At 41.3% G+C, this 18,723-nt stretch overlaps 1 protein-coding gene across 1 annotated transcript in view; it reads right to left on the bottom strand.

The window, feature by feature from the left end:
- Positions 1 to 15,363, bottom strand: part of FRMD4B (FERM domain containing 4B) — a 157,188-nt gene extending 141,825 nt beyond the window's left edge. Inside the window, exon 1 of the mRNA XM_044451765.1 lies at positions 15,202 to 15,363. Coding sequence (XP_044307700.1) covers positions 15,202 to 15,363 — 162 coding nt within the window. The remainder of the gene's footprint in view (positions 1 to 15,201) is intronic.
- Positions 15,364 to 18,723: the final 3,360 nt, after the last annotated feature.

Below are 18,723 nucleotides of genomic sequence, written 5' to 3'. Positions count from 1 at the left end.
TATACTAAGACAAACGTTTGGCTTACTAATGTGATCCAACTTACATACAAATTAGATTTAAAGATGATCTCAGTACTGGAACTTTGTCCGTAACCTGGGTACTACCTGTAATAATTATTGAATTGTAAACCTGCCTTAGATGTTTTTCCAAGTAATGATCTGGAACCGCCTACGACAATTTTCTGTAGCCACTCCCCCACCCTCTGCCAACACTTAACCTTCCCTGTTGAGGACCTGTTGGTGGGAAAACAGCATATGAACAAACATGGCGGGATAGGCATAGCAGATACAATATGAGAAATTGGTATGGAAAAGGATTCTTCTAGATGTCCCAAATCCAAAGACCTCAACTAAACCAAACCAAACCAAACATGAGCCACGTAAGCAATAACAGGACACCTGATCATTTCCCCCTTAGGCTTCTCAGTTTTGCCAGGTATTTGTCCAGGTATTTCAATGTATTTCAATGTGGTCATATGATAGGATTTGATTTTCTTGAGTGACAGATGGAATCATCAGGATCCCATGATCTCTCCAAAGACAAACACACAGAGAAAGCAAATTATACCACACAGCCTTCTCTCATGTGTTCATGCACACAAATGTATATGTGCACACACATACCCCCCCACACTCACACATGCTTCAGATATTACAGTTAACAATATAATTAGAAAACTGATAGGGAGCAATCAGTACAAAAGAGTTCTAAAAACAGAGCCAGTGAAATACTTTGTGTATATCTGCTTTCCTTGGCAGAAGTGCTGCAAATTAATTAGAGCTTGCACACAGCTCACTCATCCCATACAATGATGGCTGTACAGAAAGCCATAGTAACCAGTCAAAAGCTCATGACCATGTTTTGTTCCAATGTCTTGTGTAGAGTTATTGCTAAAGCTCCTGGGTAATTGCATGGGATAATTCCTATTGTAACAAACCAACAGTGTTGCCTATATTTGTTCATGCTATATGGCAGAACAGAGCCAGAAGGAGTAAGAAACAGAGTAGAAACTGGAGGACATCTAAGGAGCTTCTTATCTTTACAACTTCAGCAAAATCTTTAGTTGAACTCTTAAACCTGTTTCTGCATAAACTGACAAATCTATATAATGAAGTACATAGAGATCATAATCTGCACTTAATTCAAGTGCATTTCTGGCCCTGTGCAGAAACTGATCGGCTGATATTTAACATGCCTTCCTGTTGTTGATATCTTATAGCATGAATTATACTGGCTAATTGGTTAGGGGTATCTGATATGGGGGCATATTCCTATGTCTTACGGACACATTATGACTTAGCAATGTTTATCCAGAGGCACGTACCACCGCCCTTTCATCAAGTTCTGCTAGCAGTAGGAATCATCTACCTTCTGAACTGATCTCTTGAAGTTACACTCAAGGGAATAAAACACCATGTGTGGGACCAGAAGACCTTTAATTTAGCTTATAGTGCTGGTTATCAAATAACTGTATTTATGAGCGCAGCTGCATCTTGAGGGGTTAACTGGATTGTCTGCACTTGTATGAGAGAGGAAAGGGGGATGCAAATGGATTTGACACCATGGATTTCTGTGACTCATTTAACCTCAAAATAAGGGTGTGAATCAAAGAGTCTTTTCTAAAAGGCTGCTAATGAGCTCTCTACCAGCGGCTGCACCTCCCAGTGCCAAAAGCTGCATCAGTTGAGATGGGGAACAGACGAGCTCCCTCATGAGACAACTAATGGTTACAAACTGAAAGGAGCTGTCTGTGCCAGCAACGGCATGTTTATCCTCGGGAGCTTTTGGAATAGTTCCTCATTTACAGAAACCTCCCGTCAGTCTCCTTCAAAAAGGAGACCTGGCACACATAAACGCCACACCTTGTGAAAACAGAAACTGTGTAACCCACCTGATGAATGCCAAGCCACCAAGGGCCAAAAGGAGATGCAACCTTTTCACAAGGAAATGAAGACAGTCCTGGTAACAGTGGCAATAAATACCACATTTGCAGTAAACAGATGCATTAACTCTCCACGTGCAGTGAGTACCCTCAGTACTTCTACAGCTACAAGGGAAATGAAGCAAGATCTCCATGTTCAGTTTGCCATTTTCTGACATTTGGCTCCATTCCCTGTAGCTATTTATTCTGGAGTTCCATTTTCTGATTTAATTAAGGCCAGTTTTACAACATCGAATGCACTAATAACCCGCAAACAAAATGAAAACATATAAATTCTCTTACCTCCAGATCACATGCTTTGGTGGTTTTGAAAGGGCTGGGTAAAGTGCAAACGGTGCAGTACAAATGTCTCAACTAAGCCTGTGTGAGAGTGCATGTGTTTCCCCTAAATAACAGCTATTTGGAGCAGAGATGCCTACAGTCCCAGACTTCCTTCGTTACCATATAATCACTAGGAAATGGCCTTACTGTTTGTTGCTTTGATTACAAATTCAGAAACAAAAGCCTTCCCAAATGAGCACAAGATATTAAAGATTTGCACAGAATGGAAGGCAATTTTTATTGTTAATATGTCCCACTCTATGCCTCTTACCATCCAACACCACACCCTAAAACAGCCGCCTGCCAAATTGACCCTCCCTACAGTTCTAGTCGAAACTGCTATGTGATCTGAAACCCAGACTTCACACATGAGAAAATGTCTTCACATGCAGCAAATGCATAGATATACTTTGGACAACACCAGCAGAAGCAGCACTAGCTTGGTGGGATGAGGGCTGGGGGAACCTTTGAGTGAAATGCATCACCACCACCACTGCTATCATCATCTCCTCCAGTTCTGAGAGATGCAGTAGGATGAAGCACACAAAGAAGATGGAAGTTAATGGTCCACCTGCTGATCAAGTGAAACAGGCAGTCATAAAATGGAGGTGAAACAGGAGCTATGAGCCCTGAAGGTCAGCAGTGGGCCTCAGAAGGTGCTCAACAATGCCAGCCCCAGACATCAGCCCTGCGCAGAGGACTCTGCATAGGGCCATGTCACCCCTCTGTGAGTGTCAGCAATTGGTCAACACCTGAGGACTGTGCAAAGTTCTCAGCTTCACTCCTTGTTGAGCAGTGTGGTCCTGCCCACTGTCCCTGTCCTGTTTCCCGCAAACATTCAGTGTACATCCTGAAAGACCCTATGCATGTACAAACTTTGCACACTTTTGGGGTGTCCACATAAACAGGTTTCCTAATTGCAAAAAAAGGCAGCACATGCAGTTCATATGCATGTAAGTTCTCTCAGAATGTATGCAGAATGCAAATGGTTAGGGCCAACAGGCATGATCTGGCTTCCTCTTTGACATCACTTCAGCCTCACAGGTCAATCTGCCAACTGACTCCCTTGAAATGCATTTTTCTGAAATAAAAGGAGGTGAGGTGAATGTGCTACCTGCACCGCTTCGCCTTTCATTCACAGAAGGGCATGTGCACATGTGACCAAGATCTGATACTAATTATATATTGTGGTATTATATGTCCTACCCTTAGACAATGCTTTACTTTTCATAATCTGGGAAAAAGAAGAGAAAGAGTGTGTGAACGAGCAAAAAAGGAAAGTTTGCAGAGTTCCTATGCTGTAATAATTCCTATATTGTTCATGCATTTGGATTTGCTCCTCTTATGGCAATCAGAGGAAAAAAATAATGGGCCCACTCTTCTTTTCTAGAAAATGAACGCACAGATGGATGTTCAACAATTCTGAACAGTGTCACCCCTGTCACCCAGAAACAATACACACAAATTGAGAACTTAAAACTATATGTTTTAAAGGATCTCTTGCACCTTTAAGAACCTGCCCATGCATTAAATCTGTTCTCTTACACCCTATTGTGGGCCCACTGTTAAGAAACATTGCATTGCTATGCAACAGAGACTGGACCTTTTTGGCGCTGGTCCATGTTGATGGAATTCCCTCTTTAGCCAAGGCTTCCCAGGTTGATGACTTCTTGATAGACTTTGAAGGCTTTTGTTAATCTACTTTTAATTGATATTTTAATGTGTTCTGCTTAACTGCTGCTCTTTCTATTTTTCTGCTGTTGTAGCTTGTTTTACTATTTGGATTGTTTTATCCTGCTGGCACTGTTTTTAGGTTGGTGCTACTGATGCTTCTCTTATTACATCTTTAATTAGAGTTTTACACTGTGATTTTAATGTTCCTAATATGTTGCATTTCAGTTGTCAGCTGCCTTAAGAAGGATAACCTTAAAAGGTAGCCTTAAAAACAAACAAATTCCTCTCATTAAGGTTAATGACAGGCAAAGTTACAATGTGTCAGACCCATTCACACTGCTTTACTAGCTAAACTAAGGGACAGTTGCTTTATCCCTGGATGTTGTGCACATGCATCCCGTCAGATCTCAGGCGTGTGCATGGGAGGCTACCCATTCCGACAGGACTGACAACACTGATTCTAAAGATGATACTGTTATTGAAATGGTTCAAACCCCAGCCATGGTTCAAGGTCCTGAAACTTCAGGAATTAGCTGTGAGGAAGATTAGCCCAAGGGTGGACAAAGGGACCAATCAACCCTGCTGTGAGAATGGGAAGGAGCTGCAGTCTCCCCGTGGAGGAGAAATTGAAATGGGTAGTTTTTCCAATGGGGAACTCCCACTTCCTGAAGAGGTAGGCCTGGTAACTAGACATCATAATTGGAAACAGGAACAGTGTTTTTCACATTATAAAAACAGTAAAGCAATCCATGAAACCATGTTGCATGAAAAGGAGGCAAATACAGAGAAGATTGAATATTAACCTAAATCATACTTTAATAAAATACTGATTCAGATTTTGTCCAGAGCAGCTGACACCGTGTTTTCAAGCTCTTTACAACATGCCTAATACAGAATAATATGTGCCATATTATTCATAGATTGCATGCCAGATAGCAGCTGCATACGACGGCACTGGAAGCCTCAGGGAGACCACTGATGGAATTCTACCCAGACCACATTTGTGTGAATAGGCTCCTCCATCTGGGTGGTCTGATTTAGAGCAGTAGTCTGAGAAGTGCTATCACAGAAATTAGAAACTGCATGGATGCACTTCTCAGTAGAGGCACCGATTCACACTAATGATGCCTTCCTAAAAGTCCAGCTGAGAACCTAGTGGTAACCCTATGGACTCCAGCATCAACTGCATGGAAACCACCATCTTGTGTGAACCAGGCCTTGAACTCATGCTTTTACATTGCCAGGAAAAAGTCCAACAGTTTTCAGGGACTGAAGTTTAGAACACAAAACTACATGCACAGTAAAAACATTTTTTCTAATGTCATACTGGTTAGTTTCCGATCTCTGAGTTCCTGCAAATGTATGAAAGGATGAACGTTTGTTTGCACTATCAGTCAACAATCAGAGAGTAAATACATAAGGTCAGGATCATATAATGCAGTCTTCAAGAAAATGTAAATGTAGTCTCCAGAGAGATTTGAATTCTGTACCCCTGTTCCAGCTAAATCTCTGGTGAGTTATTAGTTCAATGAGAACACAATGCCATGTCTGTTCCATCCACTTCCACCAAGCTCCACCTCTTCTCAGTAATCTGATTCCTTAAGCATTACCTTGCCCTGACGTGCTCTCCCATTTACTCCTACGTGATCCTCTGATCCAGTGCCCCACTTCTGAATGTATTAACACATGGACTGGATCAATAGGAGATTTGCCAAAAACCTTCCTACATAGCACAGGTGGACATCAGAAGCTTAGGCAAGGCAAACTGGACTAGTATTGACTGATAGGTAAGTCCACATGGAAAACTATCTGGGGTAAGAAATGTTTAATAGAGTGAAAGCACAAGCCTTCAGATAAACCTGCATATCAGATGCTCTGAGTCCAACTGAAGCAAAAGTACCAGTAAGGTTTGCCCACAGTACTAGCATTAGCTGACAAGAAATATTAAGGGAGAATGTAAGGAAAACAAGAGTGCTACTATTGAATAAATGCACAAGGGCAAGGTGCAAGGTCTAGAAAGACACCCCATTGTCCTGTTTAGTTATGTAAAATATTAGTGTCTACTATTTGTACTAGTTATTAACAAAAATCCAGGGAAGGGTAATACCAGAGGTAAAACTGGCAATAAAAATCCACATGAAGAAAAGAGAAAAAAGAAAGGAGAGAGACAAAAGAAGAGGGGAGAGAAAAAGATCTCACTAAATTAGTCATTAAAATCAGCTAATGGCTAAACAAATAATTTTTGAAGATGCACTGAAACACCATCAAGGCTGGCATTTCATCTTAGGCTCACATCCTGCCCATTGCTTAGTCCATGATGCTCACTTCCTCACTTTCATTTGATGAAGAGGCCGGACAAGCTCTGAATCATGAGGGCTTCGGGGGTGCAGAAGATGGGGCTGTGCACCCTGGCTTGGCCCTCTCTGTCTCCTGGCATGTGGGAGACCGTGCTTTGTGGAAAGGGTTGAGATTGTGTTTGCTTGAACATGAATAGAAATCTCTGCCAGTTGTCCAAAACATCTTGAGAACATCAGCTGTGGCAACCTCAAGGACTCCAGCTGAGTCTAATTCACAACAATTGTGAGGATCTGACTAAGACTAAAGAAAAATGACTAAGCATCTCTGAAACCACCTTGGAACTTGAATAAAATACAGAAAGGTGCCTTAGGGCTTTCAAGTCTGTTTGCCAATTTGGGACAAACTGTCTACTCAGTTTGGCAGCACCTTTCCAGAGTCTCTGACTAGATATTTCCTATAATAGTCTTGATATTTTCAGCTGGAGATGATTTGGGTCGAACCTGGATGCTTCAGCATGTAAACCATGTGCTCTACTGCCAAGCTGGGTTCAGGCCATGAGGATGGCCTACATATGCTCAGTACATGTTTCCTCTATAGATGTTCCCCCAATTCATGGACGATGAGGGGGTGGGGCCTCTGGGAATGTGATGGTGGGGGAGATATGTAGCATGCATTCTTTCCCTCTCCTAACATACTGGTAGAGCAGAAAAGGAAACTGGGAAGGTAAACACTGCTAGAGGGAGGTATCGACTGGGATTATATCCTGTGTTTTCTTCTCCCAGATGTCACTTAGATTGTATTTATATCCTTATCATGCTTTGTTTCAGGAGTTAGTATTAGTGGCTTTCTCGCATATGTAGTTGTCACAATCACCTTAGGGCTCTAGATCTTAGGAAATTCTGAAAATAGTCCTCCGGGACAGAGTTACACTTCTCCTGGTTGAATGAATAGAAGGATTACTTGATGCTCTGGTTGAAGTTTCGTACTGTTCTTTGTTTCTCATCGCTTACTGAACATAAATAATAACCTCATCTGAGAAATGTCATGTTTCCTTGAAGAAGAATGAGGATAGAACAAACAAAAAGGTTGAGATAGAAATAGCCAACCCAAATAAGCAAAAGCTTTAAAAGGAAAAGTGGACATGTGTGCCTGTGGGAGTAAAAAAAGATAATATATCCCAGAGCTGACAGCATTTATCCTCTTTACAATCACTGTGAATGTGCCTGTCGCCATCTGCATAGGAGATCAGTGGAACTGCTAATGACTAATTATAATGTGGTAATCTTCCCTGTTACAACTTGGCATTTAGGTTCGGTGTAGTTAGGTAACGGGAATGGTGCAGTGTTCCTTTGAATCAAGACAAAGGTTTATTTTAAGGGTATTAACAAAACCTATAGATCCATTTCCATTTAGCTCTATGCAGGAAAAATGACATTTTTCATACTTATTCTAAAAAAGTTGCATTGTCCCTGATCCAGAATGAGACCCACTTACAATTACAAGATAGCAATGCCTCATTTTCCCCTCCACAGCACACAGTGGGGTCCTGATCCTGATTAGATTTGTGCACCTCTGTTAGATGTAGCTGTTAGATGCATCTTTAAAGTAATGGCTGTTTGACCCTGAGTACAGTTCTGGTTTCCAAACAGCACAGATTAGATTTCAAGCACAGCATCCTTGTGTTTTCCCTTACTCAAATTTGCAAAGCAATGAAACCTGCCTAGAAAGATCAGTTAATTCAAAATTCACTGGTTTACATCCTGACAGGATCAAACACTTGTAGCATTATACTGCCCCAGCATGTTCAGAGCTTCCAAATACCCTCCTCAAAGGCCTGAGTTCTCATACATCTTCCTTCTGCTTAATTTTTATCAAGCGCCAACATGCAGCATCTGGAGAAAAGACTTTTTGGTATTGGCCCTACTACTATGGACACCTCCCAAAGCATGGGGAGCAGCTTGATGTTTGGAGGCTTACAAGTATCGCATGTACCATATGCAGGAGTACTAAAAGATCTCTGTCTCCCTACTCTTCTCACACTGCATTTTAGTTTTATTTATTTATTTGGTTATTTTTACTCTCTCCAATACCTTGTGGGTCTCTGGAAGACCCTTGCAGGTCTCTGGACGGTCATCCAGCTGAGGTGCTTTGGAGGTTTTAGCCATCTAGCTGGGGTACTTTGGAGTGGAAGGATGGGAGTGGAAGGAGTGGAAGACAGAGGATACATTGCAACCTGGTCCTTTTGCTCCCTCTCCAAGGTTACTTTTGCAACCCAGACAGCAATCAGCACAGGTCTTTCTTCCATGCTCCCTGAAAGGGGGAATGGAATCAGAGCACAGATTCTCAGTTGTGAGGTTCCAGCTCTATTTCTGACCTCTGATCTGAGAATCAGAGGTATCTTACAACCCTCTGGACAATGTCCATGAGTGACAGGGTTTCTCTCTCCAGCTGAATTCAGTGGGACTTTCTCCAAGGTAAATGTGTGCGAGATTGTAGCCTAAATGTTTTAGTACTTGGTAAGTGACTTAAAATGATATCTGTATAAATTGGGCAGTGGTAGGTTATAATTAGTAAGCCTTTATCTAGGATCACTCATTCTGAATACATGTTATGGAGAAAATTAGAAATGGAAAGAAAGAATAACAAAAGAAAACCATATACATACACAGTTGGCTTCAGTGAGAATCACAATATTCAATAAACCTTGTTAAGATAGCCCTAGATTTTGGTTATTTCCATTTAGATTAGGTTGCTCTCCCTAGCCAGTTTTGGAATCTGAATCTGAATCCTCTTCTTAGGTGGACTGTATTGAGATCTTGTTATACTAAAATAGGTAATGCACCTTCTCCAGTTAAGGCAGGTAGAGAGCTGTGGTGTATATTTTCCCATCAGTTGCAGTTGATATTTTCTCATGCAAAATTAACATTCTGGGGAAATCTGGATTTTAAAAATGGCAAAAAAAATGCTTGGAGGACTTGGATAGAGAGCTTGATTTTTTAATTAGGATCAGCCTATTGGTCCTTATAGTAATTCTTTTTCTCATATTCTGCTTTGTGTGTAAGACATAAATTGTTGGTTAAGGCTATATGGTAATATATGCAATTGAAACATTTGTTAGACTCCAGGTTGGGTCCTTCTGCTTTTACAACTTCAAAGCCACTTGTGTTATTGGAAGTATTGACTCAGGCCAGATGGCTACATCAGTCTTCAAGTCATATGTATAAATGGCTATCATCCATTCATAAATATGATACACAAGGTTTCAACCAAGAATGAAATAATGAACTGTAGTACCCCATTTTGCTCAATCAACAGAAAGCTTCATTATTATCTATTTTGTAAGTGGTCAAGGATCTGAGTCAATGCTTAAGTCAGCAAAAATTGATGATTCGAGGCTACTGGATGCCACATCCCTTTTATAATAACTTAATTAAAGCTGCCAATTGTTGGAGGTGTGATGCTGCTGATTCTTCTTCATATATTTGGCAAGTGCAATAGCAGCTTCCCTTTTGGAAGGAAGTAATAATTTGGATAAATGTTGTGATGGAAGTTCTTTAATATATAAGGACAGACATGTTCTTTTAAATTATATACCCATTTCTGGGTATTTAATGCAAAGTCAATGTAAATGGATAACACTGTGCCTTTAGCCAGTCAAAAGATGCAACAGCAAAAAAAAAAATGCCCAAAATATGTTTATAATTTTTAAATGTGGCTCTTCTAAAAATATTTTTGCAAATATCCCATTCTACTCATGAATTGCTACATGTTCGTGAAGGTCAACAAAGAACATTTCACACCTAGATACACACACGTAAGACACAATTCTTGAATAAGGGAACACTGTTTTGAAAGTGGCACATAGTGCCGCAAAGGAAATGAGATGAAATTCACAGTCAGGAATGAAAATTGTCCAGAAACGGGAAGGAGAGCCAATATAAAACGTTAGTTCATTTAGTCCTCCCCCACACCCACTGCCCCCAAACCAAAACATATTATTCACAAACTGAAGTGGAATAATCCTGGCTGAAATCACTGGAAAGCGGTTGCTGGGAAGTTGGATGAGCAAAAATAGCTTCACCATCAACTGTCAATTGGCAGGGCAGATTTTTAATTTATATTTAACATTTCAGATGATGTTATAACAATTTATAACAATTCATCCACCAAGAGGAAATCTTAGCACAAGCAGGCCAGATCCATAAATCCTATTTTTAAAAGGGACTGAACCTAATGCCTGAAGTCTTCATTCATCAGTATGCAAGCCCTACAGTGCAAAGTGGCAGGAACTGCACAGTGGCAGGTATTGTGCTTTTACAGCAAGTAAGTGCTCAAGAGGCAATCTTTGCCACTATCGGAAAGTTTGGTGTTAATTTGGTGCATTTCGTGCAGTTTGGTTAATTTGGTAGGTCTGAAGAAGTGCATGTGAGAGCATTTGAGCTATTCATATTTCATCCAAAAGGGATGTCCTCTTGACTAAAAATAAATAAATAAAAATAAAAAAGCACTGGTCACCTATTATCTCCTAGGTCTAACCCATGGTGCAAGACGGTGTCTCAAAGCCCTAAACAGTTTAAGAACCAATTAGCTAAAGAAACTCCTCTTCCTATACCAGCCTCCCATAAATTAAGAACCTCCCTGAGTGCACTTCTTGCAGGAGGGCATTATTATCTACAAATAAGAGTGTGTTTTCATGGTTTTCACTGCCCCTCTTAACCTGAACCAATATAGCAAAACGTAAGTTTAACAGACTAACTAACTAACTTTGGGGGAACTTCCCAAACAAACTATATTTGCCCCTTACTGGCAAAAAGTTATACTTTATTTGCCAAGATGTTTCACTTTGCCAAGATGTTTCACGTGGCAATGACGTCTGCTGCTTTGTGGTGTTTCTGGTTTTATCTATTTCTTGTCTCTTCTAATAATTGTTTTAATGTAAAGTGTTTATACTGCCATGCATAACACCATCCACCCATTCATGTCTATATCACCCTGAAATCCATTTCAGAGTTTATAAATACTGCAGTATGTACAGGTCAACACATTTCTTTCTATCACTTAGTGGAAAACAGTGCTTTCACAGAACAAAGAATTCCTAATCAGCATGCCCCAAATCACTTCATAAACTAACTTCAAGAAGGTATGCTTACTTTTTAAAAAAGTAGTTTCTAAATGAAAATAATCACCAGTGGTAAACCTGGCTAAAACAGACTTGTAAGCCTCCTTGTGGGAAAAAAAGGTGGATTTTGAATTTTTGAGTCCAAAAGATCATAACAGTCAAAGGGATGATCCTTATCAGCCTCTTTATCCAACATCTTGTAGATATGTTTAAAAACCAGGCTTTCTTTTCTTCCTTCTGGAAAAACGATAATTGTAAAGACCTTTGAGGGTGGGGTGGCAGAGGAAATGTTGGTTGTGCAGCTGTCCAAGCTAACTAGATCTGAATTTCAGGAAGCAGAAGTGCCCTATTTCCTTCTGTATTACTCTATAGCAATTTAGGTATAGAGCAATATGTGTGCATTGTCAAGTCTATGTATTGTGCTTAGGCACTTTGTCAGCAGTTTCCTCACCTGACCCAAAAGGAATAACCTCCCTGGAGCTAGAATGAGCTCCTCCACCCTTCACCACTAACTCTTAACATGTTCAGCACATTGGTTTCCTGCTGCTTCTTTACTCCTCTGGAGTTCACTCATTCGGGGTAGCTGGCCATAGAATAATGTAACACGAGGGTGGCCTGGAAATGCAATATCATAATATATGCAAGTAGCATATTATGGTTCTTCAGGTTGTTCCAGACACCAAAAACATGCACGCATCTATCTCTTTTTCCAAACAGGGCGTGGTGCAGATATGAAGAGCATGATGTCAGATAGCAGGGCTATCTGTAAAGCTCCTGCTTGCCACCAGGAAAGTCCCATACTAGTGAAGGGGAACAATGCTGAGCTAAACTAAGGTAACTTCATAGATTCATAATAAAACATAAAATTCAGGGTGCTAAAGATGAAGGTGCTAAAGCCAGTCATGGGTATGGATATGAGGAGTGTGTGGACCTCCCAATGTTCCTGGGCTGCAGCTCCCAGCGGCCTTCACTATTTGCTAAGTTGCTGAGAACTGATGGCAACTGTAGTCTAACAGCACCCAGAAGGTCCCACTCCTGCTGTAGCACTGCTCTTTAAAAGGCTTTCCAGTGGCAGTGGTAAGACTAATCCCTGTAGGCCAGTGCTGAAGAACTACTGCCAGTGAGCAGAAAACACTGGGCTGGATGGAGCAGTGGCCTCATTCTGTGTGAAGCTGTTTTGCATATAAATCCATGATATAATTCCACTCAGGCCTGGCATCCTTTCTCTTGACCAACCTTATAACATTTCTGTTTTGTCACTGAGACCACTTTCTTGCCCTATCTGCACTGATCTTGCATATTCAGTCAGGGCAAAACCTTTAAGCTGTTTTGGAATGAGTGGTAGGTCTTGGGACTGATGAATGACTGAAAGATTTAAAGCAACACCCACTGATAAATGAAGACTCTTGAATTTCCTAGGCCATTCTCTGGATGGTAAATGCAATTGTTGCTAAACTGACATGGGATGCTTGCCACCATTCTAACCAACAAAAAAGTAAGTGTGGTGTTCTGAGCACCACTTCTGCAATACGGTAAGCATACTTTTGAAACTGGAGGAACCAGCTTTCATGGAAAGTGTAATTGCCATGAAACTGTACTCTTCTAAAGCAGAGGAAATCCCACAGTAAGTTCCATTAGGAAAGGCTGGCAACTATTTATGCCTTGAGGTATATGACCTTGTAACCAAAAGAATAACATTCTTGGAAGACTTCTAAGCCTCATGAGTCCAGCCGAATCCTAATACTATTAATATTGGTTCTTACTGATTTACAAAGGCTCCAGCAAAGACCCCTGTGCCAACTTTTCCATCAGCAATATCCAGTGCAGTTTATAAGGGCAGGCTGATATATTTTGTATGGAGGGTATGATGCAAGATGCTACATTTCCAGATGGAAAAAAAAATGTCATCTCATATTGGGTTAAAGAATAGAGGGCCCTTACTCTGTGCTACATTGTGGAGTCCCACGTCCATAAGCATGTGCTGTTACACTAAAGAGAAATGACACTTAGCATGCAAAAGCTGCCTGGAATGAGAGATGTAGGTCACTGATAGCATTAGAGAGGGCATCTTAGGAAAGTCATAGGGAAGAGCTGAACAGATTCGTTTAATATGTTGGCAGAAATGACATAAGAGGATATGGTATTTCTGCAACTCACCTTTGGTGGGTTGTCAGTAAATTTCCCCATAGTAAGACCAACATACTTTTATAGGATCTGGTTCTACCTAGAAAATGGACAGGAACAGTCGCACACCAGCAGTTAGTCTACACATGCTTACTAAAATATAGTCTAAAGAGAAAGCCAGAACATGGCTGGACAGAAGGCTGGCAGAAACCAAGACAACACAACACAGCACTCCAATCCAGGCAACACAAATCACACTAAGAAACAGCCAGGACCAACACCAGGAGAATCAATCCAGTGGAAAGGTTAGCCACTTCGACAATATGTCACAGCCTTTCCCATCCTGGTGCCCTCTAGATGTTTTAGACTACGACTCCCATCAGGCTGTATGGCCAACAGAGAGGATGAGAAAGTAGTCCAAAACATCTAGAGGCCACCAAGTTGGGGAAGGCTGGTCTACTCAAATGTGGACATATACTAGTTTGACATTCATAAGAGAAATTCACATTACAACCCTACCTGTGATTACTCAGAAGCAGACTCTGGTGAGGTTAACCTTGTCAAGCATATATAAGATGGCAGCATTAAATGTAGAGTCAGATAGTCAGTATAAGGAACAGTGGCTATTCTGTTTAACGCCCTTATCCACTTGAAATGCAAGGACACAAGCTATCTCCATAAAGCCACAGAAGGTCACAACACACTATGTTAACAGCACTATAACCTCAGAAGGACCTTGTCTAAACCATCCATGCATTTCCTTTGAAAACCGGACACATACACATGCGCACAAACTCATAGCAGCATGTTAAATATCTCAAAAGGATTCCCCTGAGGCATGGAACAGTGCTTTCAAATGGAAATTCTACAGGCACATTCAGGAAAGTTGGAAACCTACACCTGCCTTAAGGACTGCCTTAAAAACCCCTTAATTTCTTTAAAGAGTTAGCTTTAAAACAATCGTATGGAACAACATGACATCACACTTTAGCTCTGTGACATTAAAACGGTGGCACATCGAAGTGGTTGCTGCATTTTTGTCTCTGGTCTGCAGAACAAGTACAAATGGGGTACAGGAGGGAGGGAGGAGTTATCAGAAGAACACCAATTTCAAAATTTGTCCCTCTTGTTCCCCCACTGTAGACACTATAAGCCTATGGGGAACTTTAAATCTGCATATTATTGGGAAAACAGAGAAAACATGGGAAAAGTAGAGCATAAAGGGGGAAATAAAAAGTTGTTCCTGTTGCAGTGTTTCACATCTTGCTTATTTACTCAATAGATACCAAATAACCCCATTAGATTTAAAAGTACATGATGGCAGTAAAGGACTGCCTTTTGGAAAGGCACTGGGACAGAAAGGGCTATCAACCCCAATCAACAGCTTTAAACAACACTGGAGGGCATTTGGCCCAGCAAAGATTTCCGGAAAGCATCATATTAAAAAAACCCCAAAACATACACACACACGTGCCAAAATGATTACGATACTACAATTGCCTCAATTGGCTATATTCCTAGAGATTATGAAAATAAAGGTCTGTATTAAGGCAACACGTCTCTTACAGAGAAATAATAGGAATTATGTACTTCATTAGAGAGCATCTCGAGATGAATGAGAGTTAAGTTAGAGAGGGTCTATCTTCTCTCCCCCTGCTCCCACCCCAGCCCTGCTGTTGGCCACACAAGAAGGAGGAACATTTAAAATAGGCAAGGGTTTACCTGATAAACATCCCTTATGCCACACCATGTTCTCAGGGCTTGGTGGCATCCCCTCACTCTCTGCGTGTACCACGTCCTTAACGTCGAGACTGTCAAATTCCAAATGAACCGGCTCCCACTGAATAGAAAGTCTTCGACTCCACACATGAATACTGAAGCCATGATCTGCCGTTTCTGAGCTTCGATCTGCCCAGTTACGTTTCTTCCTGCCCTGGGTCCGCCAGTCCCCCCTTTTTAAAAGCACACCGACCTCCTGCTATAGCGGACTCATTATATACCGCACGAAAAAGGCTAGGGGTGTTGCGAGAGGCCAGGGTCACGGCTTGCACAAACTCCTCTTTCACTTTGCTTCCTGGGCAGACTCTCAGACATGCCCTGGCACTGCTTGAAGTCCAGCCAACGGCTGCGGTGGCTCAGGCTGACTGGAAGCTCACACAGCAGCCTTGTGTCCTTCTTAACAGCTTATATAAATCTCTGTTAAGCTTCAGTAGCTACCACTATGGATTCTAATTAAATGTTTAACCCACTTCTGCTGTGCATGCCTCTCGCCAGTCCCCCATCTGACTATGCCTGGACTAGCAAAGCAAACAAACAAACGCCGAGAATGAGCAGGGAGACCGCAAGCCATTTCTTTCAAGTAATTCAATACTCCGTTCCCTCTAATACTCTCCGTGTGGAAATACACACATTCGAGGCACAGCAGATGAACACCACATAAGCTGCCTCCAGCACCTCTTCAGCAGCTTGAAAAGAAATAAAATGCCTCCGTTTTGTTGAGACAGGAGGGACAAAATTACTGGTCTACTCGTTCCCTTTTTGTCACACTTTCTTTCACACAAACATGCAACTTTAAAATCTTATGATTCAGTAAGCTCATATTTTCCTGCTTCTGTTTTCTGAACACACCAACACAAACACAGCAAACACTGTCCTCACACAGTGTGCTACTGAATGCCTTCTGCTTCTCTCGTATTCTTTATTTACACAATGCTCACAGAACACTGTCTTGGAATAAAAAAGGGATGTTCTCTGATTCTCCCATTAAACTAACTGCCATTCTGTTAATGCAGCGCAACAGCATGAGAAAAACAGAGAAGCTTCGCACAGGCTGATCCTTCCACCATGCGGACCACAGTAAATAAACACTCCGTGAAATAATAGCCCACAAGAGGCTTGCCTCAGTAGTTGGTATAAAATTAGGCTGCCAAGCCCAACCCTTCTGAGAATTAAACCATTGACGCCAGAAAATTGCGCCTTTCAGGCGATTCTTTGCAAGGCATTAAAGGGCGATACAGTTGCTCGATGCTGCCAGAAGCTGAAGGATAATTCATTCTTTTTAAAGATCTCTCATAGGATTTGGCATTTGTTAAGCCAACTTTTCTCTGGGATGAGGTATGGGGTTTGGGAAGATAGGGTTTTCCTTGGACTACTATCCTACCTATTAAGTGAGAAACTGTTGACTTGTAACCATGGGTAGCTGAAACCCCTGGGCAGACAGAGTGAAGCAATTTTCCATACACAGGAAAAAAGGGGAAAAAAAGAAAAAAAGAAGAAGAAATAAGAAGATGAAGCAGGTTGAAGGAGGGTATAGAACTACACTCCAGATTCAATAAAGAAGAGGTGCTTGAAATTAATGAATATTGGCTAATTCATGGATACTGTATAGTACCATCTGACATGCAGTCACAGTTCCTGTGAATTTCTGCACATGCATTTGTTTGCATGCAAGTGCATATAATTTGCGTAAAGTGTGATATACCTGAAACAAGAAATGTTTGAGTCTGAATTTTTACTGAACAAAGACAGAAAGCATACATACATAAATAAGCACAAATAAATAAATAGAGCGGAAACAAATGTCAATAGAAGTCAGAGCAAAGAGATGTTGTACTCTTATTGTTATAATACAATGGCTTATTTCCTAGAAGTTTGGATCTCCAAGCTGAGAAAAAAATCATCCAGCAGACTGGACTGGTTTCATTTTTTATTTAGCCTATATCTTCACCTTCCTGTTACTTATGATATTTGTATTTCTGGAAAAATCACATAATCAAAATTCATGGGTGTATGTCTAAAAAGCTCAGATTTCACAATTGGAAAAGGTCAAATTTATTCACATCTGAAATATCTGAATTAGCTTGTGCTCATAAACAGTGAGATGAGTTTTTCCAAAGGAATTGTGAATCGTGTTATCCAGGACCAGAAAACACAACAAGACACTGTGGTACTGAGAAACTCTAACAAACTGTTGTTTCTGTTTGGGGTTTACCTAAAGGCCACATACCACAGTGATGTATCACAACTGGGTTTGGATGATGCAGATCACCACAATGATTAAAAAAGCCACCATGGCTCATTGTATTGTGCAAACCTGTCCATTGTAAGCTTGTGAATACAGTCCACCTGTGTGCAATCCAGCGATACACAATCTCAAGTTAAATACATCTCTTGCTGGAAAGCCCCAGAATTTATTGGAGAGCACATCTAAACAGCCAAATGAATGAAGAACAAGGGCCTAACACAACAAAGTTGTGCAGAAGTACACATCGGTCTGGCATGCTCATTCTCTCTCTCTCTCTCTCTCTCTCTCTCTCTCTCTCTCTCTCTCTCTCTCGTGTGTGTGTGTGTGTGTGTGTGTTGGGAACTCGACTCACATGAGAGCGAGTCAACTTGGACTTGACTTGGCAGCAACAAGTGACTCGACTTGAGAGTTCTACATTATTTACCAGCACATCGCAGTCCACATTTTTTTTTTTTTACCACCAAGGGCTTACTGTGCAGCAGGATATCCAGGAAGGCACAAGTCAGCACATAAACAGCAGAGGCTGTGAGAGGGAGGGAATTTCAGGCAGGATAGGGAGGAGGTGTTGCCACAGAGAGAAGGGAAGGCTTAAGCTCTTTTATCATCATGAGGGAGGTGGAGGGAGAGAGGTAGTTTTGTTTAAGTAAATTGTGGTTGAAGTAAGTTCACTGAGAGAAGTGCAGATGGGAACATGTGGGGGGGGGGGTTACAACTCTCACCACCACCTCACCTCCCTTTTTCCTGTTAAAGTTGGCTCTTGAGACTTGAGAAGAGACCTGAAACTATACTTGAACATTTCTTGCACTGACCTGAGACTAGACTTGGACTTGAAGGTAAAGACTTGAGACTTGGAGTAAAGGACTCGAACACATCACTAATACAGATGTATCTCCCAAACTACCAACATTCTTCAGAGCACTATTAAAACCAATATTATAAAATGGAAAAAAATATGGCTTAACCATGACTCTGCCTAGAGAAGACCATTAACCAAAACTCAGTGATGGGATAAGGGCAGCTTCAGTCAAAGAAGCAAGCACGAGGCTATGGAGCAGGAGAGATCTTCACAAGACGGGAGAAACTGTCCAAGGACCTATCACCTGGGTGCTCCACAAATCTAGGCTTTATGAAACTGTGGTGAGAAGAAATCCATTATTGAAAGAAACCCATATCAAAGCCTCAACATGTCTTCTTGAAAGACATGTGGGAGGCACCAAACC

This window comes from Varanus komodoensis, unplaced genomic scaffold, assembly GCF_004798865.1.
Source record: "Varanus komodoensis strain SLA01 unplaced genomic scaffold, ASM479886v1 scaffold6_4, whole genome shotgun sequence".
Taxonomy (NCBI): Eukaryota; Metazoa; Chordata; class Lepidosauria; order Squamata; family Varanidae; genus Varanus; species Varanus komodoensis.
The sequence above is the reverse complement of the archived record's forward strand: the minus strand, read 5'-3'. Positions and strand labels throughout refer to the sequence as shown.